Below are 9738 nucleotides of genomic sequence, written 5' to 3'. Positions count from 1 at the left end.
TTAAGAGAAGTGAAACTTCAGGCAGGGTTAATTTCTTAGCTTCACCAAGTGTTTTAGGGCAAGTGTTTCCTGGTAGGGAAAACTGAGGCCCTGAGACTTGGGCTGACACATCTACCAATGCACTTGAGTATCTGAATCCCCCCACCCTAGTTTCCCTTTGGGTCCCCAGAAGTGGCCTATCCACTTGTTAGAAGATAGGGGCTCCCCACGTTGAAGACTGTGCAGAAGTCTGAAAGGATGCTGACTACACAGCTCACGCTCATGCCCTAAGGACCTGGCCATCATTTCCCCTCCCGACCACCTCACCCCTGACTGACGTTAGGTGCCAGCGTGGCCCACCTAGGGATATGCAGGGCTACCAAGGGAAGAAGAAAATGAAATCGTACTGGCAGGAACCAGGAGGGTGTGTCTGGGAGAGAATCTCCAGGTGCTAGGCTGGGTGGTGGAATATAATGCTGACTTAGGAAGAGTCTGTCAACGTGAGGCTTTCATGCACACAACACAGGGACACTCTGCACACCTGCAAAGCCTGGGAGACTGGGACTAGTGCACGGCTGGGATGGCTCTTAGAAGCTTGGAAGCAATGAAGCCCCACGTTAAACGAAGTCCAGAAGCCAGAATGGCGGTGACAGAGTGTGGAAGGGAGGGTCATAGGCTCAAAGAATTTAGCATGCTAAGACAGAACTGCTATATCTGACCTGAAAACCCACCAAATGAGTATTATCCTTGGGAGGCCCTGGAGGACACTCCATTTACAAGGAAAGTAAGAAATATGCTGGTGAGGGGAACACGAGTATTACCAGAGGTTCCACGGTGGCCGGTCTCTCTGTGCTGGATTCACAGGTGGTGCCATTACACAACTGAGGATCAGTGGGGCTGACAGGGTTCCAGAAGAGCAGAAGGCAGGTGGTAGAACTTACCTGTCTAGGTCAAGGTGAACACACTTGGTGGACCAGGTATCGAATTCTGAATGGCACTCAGCTTCAAGGATTGGTGGCAATGACTAAAAGAACAAGAGGCAAGATCCAGATCGAAAGGCAGGTGAGGTCTCTCAATGGTCATTTTCTTGGTCTGGAAACATACCAGAAATGGAGCTCCCTGACAATGGGCACAATTCTCATATTGATTTCTTGGCCTGTGGGGTAAAAGTGATCACATTGGGGAAGGTCAAGTGGAAGCCCTGAAATGGACCCCCTGCAGTGACCAACAGAGTGAATGGAAATCAACATCCCATCCTGGAGAAATGTCAGAGGTCAGTGCCACCCTCCAAGTTTAAGAACACTGAGCAGGGGGACCATCATATGCATCTTTAAATCTCTAATGACACGGGTTGGTGGAAACCCACCCAAGGGGGAGCCAAGACACAGCTCTGTGTCTGTTGTGGTTGCTGCACTGGAGTCATGGACGCAGCCTGGTGTGTTGGTGCAACTGTAGATCTGGCAAATGCATCCTTTCCAACACCCACCAGGAAGGAGGAACAGAGGCAGTCTGTGTTCACTCAGCATGAACAACAGTATACTTTCATAGTCTTGTCCCAGAATGGTGTCCATTTTCTTCTTTTTCTCTGTCACAATATCATCTGAAGGAGCCTGGATCACCTGGACTTAGCCCACTGTGTAGGTGATAGCAATCTAATCGGTCTTGCTGACAAGAAGAGACAAGTAGCTAGATGTGCTCCAGAGACTGGGGGTGAACCCCCCTCAGATTCAGGGACCTGCTGTGTCAGTGGTTTCAGGGATTTGGTGGTCTGGGACACACTGGGCCCACCCCCAAGGAAGAGGGCAGGTGAAATATACTATATTTTGTGAGTTCTACCTCTAGCTTACCTGCCTGGTAGAACTCAAGGGAGGCTTTGAATTCAGAGTCAGCAGGTGTAATGGAGAGTGTGGCAGAGGTGGGCCTGAAAACTGGGGGAGCGATTGGCGCTCTGGTCAAGGAGCAGTTCCACAAGCACAGGCTTCCTTGCATATTCTCCCAAAACCTGTAGGCAGGCATTAACCCCTAGGCGAAAAATCAGAGAGTCCTTTAACTGAACAAAATAGGAAACCAGTTAGAGAGGATGGTGGAGTTAGAGAGGATGGCAGTTAGAGAGGATGCTGGAGACCAGCTTCAATCCTTTTATTCTGGAATTTAGAAGACTTCTCTCTGCTGCCATACTTTAAAGTGCAGCTTATAAGTCAGGAAGGGATGGGAGGCTCAAGACTCTGGGAGGATGAAACAGAACTACTATACATAGTATTTTGCTCTCATATACTCAAAAGATCGGCCGTTTTTTGGGTCATTTTCATGTGTGATCTGATAACCAAGAATTATCAGACATCTAAGAAAGGCCAAACCAAACCAAAGCCAACAAAAACATGACCACAGAGGAAGAGATATAATTCAGGCAACAGAAGAGAGTTTTAAAAACATCAACAATCAGAGAACAAAGAGCAGCTTTTTGAAATAAAAATATAATTTCTAAAATAAGTATTTCATGCAAGGGTTAAAAGTCAAAAGACAACACAACCCTAAACTAAAACCTCTGAAAAGGCGGGACAGAACTCACCAATATGGAAAGTGTGAAATAGAAAAGAAGAGACAGAAAGAATCAATCCAGAGGGGCCAGGGAGAAGGAGCAGGGTACACAGAGGGAGGGGAGCATCTGAAGGAAGAGGGGAGAGGTCACTCAGGAGGACATTAGAATAAGCAGTTTCATGCAGTGAGGTGGCCAAAAGCCCACAGTCGGAGGAGAAACATGCAGAGGTAGGGGAGGAAGCTTCTGGGACAAAAAGAGATGAAGGGAAAAGGCACTTTTCCTTCTTTATGATCTCTCCTTTGTGGCCTCTGATTCACAGTGACTCAGGATCTCAGAGGAAGCCGTCTAGAAAGCAAGGCAGCGGGTCAGGGGCAGGAAGGAACCATGGCCCAGGGAAGGAAGGGTGGTGTGAGACGCACGATGGTGGGGCTGCCTGGACGGACGGTTAGGATGGGGCTGTTTCTCCAGGGAGGCTGAGTGTGAGCCCTGAGCGCTGCGTTCTTCCCAAAGTACAGACCCACCTTGTGTCCATCACTGCCTTGACCCCTGCTCTGGAGGTCCTCTCCCCTCACTCCCACTGCCAGCTCTGCCCTCTCCTCTCAGCATAGATCCTTCAGCTCCTCGTGTGCAAACTCGCCCAGGCACGGATCATCTGTCTTTCCCATAATGCGCAAAGGTCTTGACACATCTCCTATCACCTAGTGCAAGTCCAACCTCGCCAAGAATGACACCCTTTTCTCCTAATATGTAAAATGCAGAAGTAGGTGTAGACAACGGGAAGCGAATCAGAGATAAATGCGAAGCAGACTCAAGTGGCTTCACTTGAGCCTTGAAGGAGGCTCAGGGTGTTCACCTCCGGCTTCGGCATCAAGTCCTTGAAGGGTACTGAGCGCGTGTGATCACCAGAGATGGGAGGCAGGACCACGTGGCTGCTCCCGGCTCTGCTCCTTCTCCTCCACCCAGGTGAGCGGGGCTGCGCTTCAGGAACTGGAGTGACTCAGGATGGGCAGGAGACAGAGAGGGTCTGTCCTGGGGGAACAGGGCAGGGAAAATTCACTCCTCCAGACACTTATTCATTATACAAAAATCAGGGTTTTGCTACCTCACAGGTTCTATGTTAGGTGCTGGGAAACAACCAAGAAGCGAAACTAAACCAAAACACCCCCCCGTCTAGGACAGTGCTTCTCAACCCTGGCTGTTCCACACAAACAGATCCAAGAATGAAAGAATGAACTAAGGAAGGGATCCACCCCTGATGATCACAGATGCTTAGGCTCCAGCTCAGATCCGCTTGGTCAAGGTGGGGCTCAGGCATCTGGATCGTTTTAAAGCCTCCACCACTGGTCTTGCCTTCCTCTAAAGAGCTCAGAGGACCGGGAGGTAGACAGGCAGTGAAGCCAGTGGGGGACAGGCTCTATGGAGTGTCGCGCAGCCCCACATGTCGGCCTGCCTGAGTTTCTGATCCGGACGAGCCAAAGACCTGCCCATGGTCCAGAGTAGTAAGTGCAATAGTGGAGACATGTGCAGGAGGCTGTGGCCCTGCCCTCAGGGTGGGAGGTGACAGGTGCATGGTTTGTGTTTTCCAGGTTCAGCTGCCATCACGAGTCCAAAAGCAGCGAGAGGCCTGGAGCGGGGCTCGTTGACTGTGCAGTGTCAATACAGCCCTGGGTGGGAGCTCTATGTGAAGTGGTGGTGTCGAGGAGCTGACTGGGGCTGCTGCAAGTTCTTTGTTAAAACCACTGGATCAGAGCAGGAGGTGAAGAAGGACCATGTGTCCATCAAGGACAATCAGAAAAATCGCTCGTTCACTGTGACCATGGAGAAGCTCAGGCTGAACGATGCAGACACTTACTGGTGTGGGATTGAGAGAATTGGAACTGACCTGGGGGTCCAAATTGAAGTGACCGTTGACCCAGGTAAGAGTATGTGTATGTGTGGATGTGTCTTCTCAGGGCCTGCCCTGTCCTGGTCCCTGGGGTCCATCTTAGGTGACTTAACTGTCATGCAGAGGGAACTGTCGCAGGGGGTGGGTGAGTCCTGAGGTCTCATAGGACCCCCCACTGGCCACTTGGGATGGGGAGGGATAGGGCTTCCCTTAGATGCTCTCATGGCTCCCAGGGCCTCCTCCGGGATGGGATCAAGCCCTTCTTGGCACATTATTTTTCCCTTGGCACAGTCAGTGCCTGAGTCTCTTGCCCAAGGAGATAAATATGATGGTCCCAGTTTCAGCCCATGGGCAAAAGGGACCCTCTTCCATGGACCCAGAGACCCCAATTTCTGCCAATGCTTTCCTGGGAGCTTTGGTGCCCAGGGGTTCCTGCCCCTTCTGAAGTTTGGGACTGGGACTTCATAGCTCCTGTTCCCACCCCCTGTTCCACATCCAGTCCCAGAGAAAGAGACCCAGCACAGCGGGGGTGCTGTGGTTAATTCCTGGGGTCTGTAAAGGCCTCCACAGTCAAAGGGCTGCATTCCGGTGGCTGAAATCCCATCCTGAGCCATTTACACATACGGGATTAAGGATGTTCTCTTCCTAAGTCCTTCTAGAATGCAAACACTTCTGGGCACGTTGGCTCAGGGGTCTCAGTGCCTTGGTGCGAATGAGTCTATCTGTTGGGCTCTCCTTCCGCTGACCCTTGGGCAGGCGGCACCAGCTCACAGGGCACCTGTGGCAAGGGGGGCGGGCACACAGCCAACAGAGCCCCCACCACACCCGGAGCCCTTGAGGCACGTTATACTTGCAAAGCACAGCACGATCATTGTCTCCTTGAATCCTGACAATATTCCTGAGAAATACGCATCCCCATCTTAGAAGCCTAATAACTTGCCCCAAGTAAAGGCTCTTCCTGAACCCTATGCTTTTGTTCAGGGCTGGTCGTGACCTTTGAAGTCACAGATCTTGGGTGTGTTACCCCCCAGGGAAGCCCCCATCCTGTTCCTCTCCTTGCTGGATGCATAGGATGGGGGGGGGAGGGGCATTGGCCGAGGCCTGGTCATAAGCAGCTGGAGTATCTAAATTTCAGCTGAACTCCAGCTGCCCGTGTCCTGGGGCAACCCTGGGCCCCTCTAACCTTCCAGGTTCTGCTTGGTGTCCTCCCTGGACCTGTGCCAGCCCCACCTGCCTCTGAGGCTCTGAGGCTCCTAGAGGCCAGGGAAATGTGAAGGTCCAGGCTATAGGCCCCTTGCCGTGGCCCTGCTCCAGAATCCTCAGGCCAGGGCAGCCCGTGCTCCCCCCATCCCCCAGGTTCAGAGCCACGGGCAGGGCTGGGGGCGGGTGAGCAGGCCGAGCAGTGCGTAATCTGGTCTGTACGCCAAGCACCAGGTGCAGTGCCGACCACCACCTCCACTACCACCACGTTCACAGCGCCAGTCACCACGGGAGACACCAGAGGCCACCCCTCCAACGGCGGCAGGTAAGCCAGCTCAGATTGTGCTGTTCCCGGTGGCCCACTCCTCCGACGGCGGGACCCTCTGTGGTCCCGGGTCCCAGCCAGAGCTTGTCTCCGGACCCTCAGGCTCCCTTGAGAGGAGAAAGATGCCAGGGCCTCTTCTGCCTTGCTCTCAGGCTGCACAGGAGACCCCTGATCCTTCGTCCTGGTCCTCAGTGCTATTTGTAGATTTGTTGGTTCATAAATTCATCCATCCATCCATCCATCCCATTTTAACTGAGTTAACCTCTCTGTGGCTGGCACTGCGTTCAGCTCGAGACATAGACCTGGAGCGTCCTCCCGAGGAACTCAGAGATGGAGACTCAGAGTGTGGGAGCTGGACGGGCAGGCGGCCCATGAGGGCGGCACGGCAGATCCTGGGAGGGCAGGGAGGGCCTGTGTAAGTGCTGTTTTCCCTAAGTTCTCTAACGGCAAGAGCAGCGATGCTCATATTTCCCTGCGTCCTTAGAGCACCTGGCGGCTCACAGAGGGGCTTTCTTGTCTTTACTCTGTTAATTCTTTGCCCCCGTCTAGACCACCACGGAATGGGTAGATATGCACTTCCCCATTTCACAGGGGAAGAAACAGAGCCTCGCTCAGGCTCCTTAGTGCCCTGTCCAGCCATTGCAGCTAAACGGGCTTTCTAGAAGATGAGTGGCCTGTTTCACTTCCTCCCTTCTCTCCCCTTGGTCCTCTCAACTTTGTTTCTTTTTCTTTGTTTTAAAGGAGGTACTGGGGATTGAACCCAGAACCTCACGCTAAGCACGCACGGTACCACTGAGCTCTGCCCTCCCCTCCTCAACTTTGTTTCTATTGCTGGGCCTTCCTGCAGAATCCCAGAGGGAGATCCCCAATCTTCCCACCCCCAGGAACCCTTTCCTTCCCCTTTCCCATTTGCTTTCTGTTTTGAAAGTTTCTTCCTACCAAAATGCTTTTAATAAGTAATAGTTAAGAAATGCCCTCACTGTATGAATCAAAGGCATACGTATGTACCAGTGAGGGTCTTTGATCAGCATGAGATGAATAATCCATTCATTTATCCAACCAATGAGCACTGAGCACCGCTCCTCCTATCCTGGTTTTAGGAAATACGAAGAGATGTGAAGATGAACAAAATATCCAGCCGTCTGCCCTCTGGGTACTTATATTACATAATTAACGTACCAAACAGAGTTAAGTACTTGATTGACGAGTTTATTCTACAAATTTCTGTGACTAGTGAAGAATAAGAGACAATTCGTGTATTAGCTTGGCTGCCATAACAAAGAACCACAGGCCCGGCGGCTTAAAGAACAGACATGTATTTTTGCACAATTCTCGAGGCCAGAGTCTGCGATCAAGGAGTTGGCAGAATTGGTTCCTTTTAAGGTCTCTCTCCTTAGCATGTCGATGGCCGTCTTCTCCCTGTGGCGTCACGTAGTTTCCCCTTTGTATGTGTCTATGTCCTAATCTCCTCTCCTTCTTATAAGGACACCTGTCCTTTCCCTCCCAGTAGAGCAGCAAGGGTAGCAACAGTGAGAAACATGGAAGGAGGGTTTAGGGGAGTGCAGGCCACTGTCAGCCTGGGGCCGCAGGCTGGCCCTCACATAGATTATTGGAATCCAGGACCTGGGCACCCGGAAAGATGGGAGGAAGGGGCCTGGGTGGCAGCTCATTTCCTATCACTCTGTTCCTCCCACAGGTCCCCGCTGGGCAGCGCCCACTTCCTGCTCCTGGTCTTCCTGAAGCTGCCCCTGCTCCTGGGCATGCTCGGTGCTGTCCTCTGGGTCAGCAGGCCTCAGAGGAGCTCTGGGAGGAGGCAGAGTCAGCCCCATGAGAACCAGTAGTCCCATGCTCTTCAACGTCTTGTCCAAAGAGAAAGACCCTCAAGTAGAAAAATAAGAAATTTTTATCAGGAAATGACTGTGGTCAGCAGTGACAGTGGTTCTAGAGGCAGCGTGGCCCTGCTTCAGGAGACAGTCCCCTAGTCCCTGGGAACCTGCAACTATGATGCTTGGGCCTCTGGGCCTCACTCTGGTGTCCCCCTTCTCTGTATAGCCTCCGGCCTTCCTTCTCTTGAGGCCTCCAACACAGGAAAAAAAAAATACAAGGAGAAATGCAAAAGAAAATGCCTTTCCCCTGGGCCCAGTTCCTGGAGGACATAGATAATCTCAGGCCTGTGAGCCGCCTGCAATGTAACGGACTAATTTTTGCATTCCATGGGGTTCAGGGCTTCAATAAATAATGGGTTTTGAAATTCTAGACCCCACGGAAACAGAAAAACTGTACTAAACGCTGATCACGTGCCAACCACAAGCGGAGACATGAATCTACAAGTGAACAGAAGACTCTGGCACCCCTGCCCTGATGTATTTTTGCCACTTCTGTGGAAGGAAACCCTGGTACCAGCTCCATCCCTCACCTCCTACGTGCATGGCTGAAGATGAGCATGGCCTCACGTCCCCTCCTGGTCACCAGAGCCCTTCCTGTTAATAGCTCCACATTTTCTTTCCTCTTTTGCATGTACTCAGTTTAACTGCTGCTCTCATTTGGGGTACCGAGGGAGATAACCCCATGCATTTGGGGGACGGTAGGGGTAATTCATCAGTCTGACACCTGAGTTAGAACAGACCAGCAGCTGTGAGCTACGGGTGCCTGGGGAGGGATGAGCCTGGGAATACGGCTCCTCATCCTTCTAAAGAGCCCTAGACCAAGATTCCTCAGATGTGAATTAAGCTCTTTCTGACGATTCATTGTGGAGGAAGGGAGAGGGCACCAGGAGCTCCTTAATGAAGAGAAAAGGACAGCTGTTCCCTTCCTCTTAAGCCCCTCTTCTGGGCTTTGACTTCTGGGCAGCTTCAAGACCAAAGAGGGAGGCCCCTAGAGCAGAGGGACCACTGAGCAGGGGCAGGAGAAGCAGGGGCAGCCCAGGCCAGGAAGGACAGCTTAGGACACAGCTGGAGGAGACCTGGTCTGCAGGGAGACCCTGCTCCCTGCTGGGGCCCTGACACCCAAGCCAAGCAGCCCCTCACTTGAACTCCCTCTGCACTATGCTTGGGCCCCAAGTCCCCCTTTTACCTTCTTATTTTTAACAACGTATTTAAACCGCTGCTTCCCTGCCCTGAAAGACGACGGCTTTTGCATCTTACCTAACTTTGCCCTCCCTCCTCTTTCCAGTACTGATTTGGTTAGTGTAGGATTTTTGTATTTATGAGATTTTTATTCTATTCTGTAAATGTTTGATATGTAAATTAAAAAATAATCATTTAGTTCTTTTTCTAGTTTTCAATCTATTCATTGCTCACCATAGCTTCTGTTTTCTCATGATTTAACTTTTCCGTTTGTTGGCAAATTTTCATCACAATGTAGTTTTTCTCTTTTTAAATGGCTCATGGGTGCTGTATTTCATAGTTCTTGCAGCCATGAGATTGTTGCTTGCTCAAATAGTTGAAAAACAGCAACGCTGAGTATAAAATTCGTGGAACTCCCTGTCTTTTCCTCTGAACGTGTAGATTTTCCTTCACTGTCTCCTGGGATGCAGTGTGGTTGTGATGTCTTTCCATCACATGCACAACTTGCTCTCTCTGATTTGATATCCTTTCTGATATGAGCCCATTAGATTCTATCGTTATGCTTGAAGGTCTGTAATTTCAGAATATTTTTGGTGTCCATCATCAGTATCAGTTCTTTCCCTGGGACACTGTGGACTTTCAGTTGCAGATTGAAGATCTCTTTATTTTAGGTTCATTTTAAACTTATAAATTATTTTTACTTTTTTCTTAGGGAACAGCCAGCATACAGTTGTGGAATCTCCTT

The 9738-nt window shown here is 50.9% G+C and overlaps 1 protein-coding gene across 6 annotated transcripts; it reads left to right on the top strand.

The window, feature by feature from the left end:
* The first annotated feature begins 3315 nt into the window (after positions 1-3315).
* On the top strand, positions 3316-9191 carry LOC105065811 (CMRF35-like molecule 5). 6 transcript variants are annotated; one of them, XM_074343627.1, is made up of 4 exons: positions 3316-3481; positions 4105-4434; positions 5838-5928; positions 8186-9191. In XM_074343627.1, the coding sequence occupies exons 1-4, from the start codon at positions 3427-3429 to the stop codon at positions 8361-8363; spliced, it is 654 nt and encodes a 217-aa protein (XP_074199728.1). In that variant the 5' UTR covers positions 3316-3426; the 3' UTR covers positions 8364-9191. The 6 variants fall into 6 exon arrangements, with proteins under 6 accessions (XP_074199728.1, XP_074199729.1, XP_074199730.1 ...); XM_074343628.1 differs by having other exon boundaries at positions 3317-3481; positions 7625-8186; XM_074343629.1 differs by having other exon boundaries at positions 3318-3481; positions 5880-5928.
* Positions 9192-9738: the final 547 nt, after the last annotated feature.

Source organism: Camelus bactrianus, chromosome 16, assembly GCF_048773025.1.
Source record: "Camelus bactrianus isolate YW-2024 breed Bactrian camel chromosome 16, ASM4877302v1, whole genome shotgun sequence".
In the NCBI taxonomy this organism is placed as follows: Eukaryota; Metazoa; Chordata; class Mammalia; order Artiodactyla; family Camelidae; genus Camelus; species Camelus bactrianus.
The sequence above is the reverse complement of the archived record's forward strand: the minus strand, read 5'-3'. Positions and strand labels throughout refer to the sequence as shown.

Coding starts and splice junctions, on each gene's coding strand:
- LOC105065811 (XM_074343626.1), top strand. CDS start 3,427: ATGGGAGGCAGGACCACGTGGCTGCTCCCGGCTCTGCTCCTTCTCCTC. Junction 4,435..5,831: donor TGAAGTGACCGTTGACCCAG/GTAAGAGTATGT, acceptor CTGTACGCCAAG/CACCAGGTGCAGTGCCGACC. Junction 5,929..8,185: donor CACCCCTCCAACGGCGGCAG/GTAAGCCAGCTC, acceptor TTGAAATTCTAG/ACCCCACGGAAACAGAAAAA.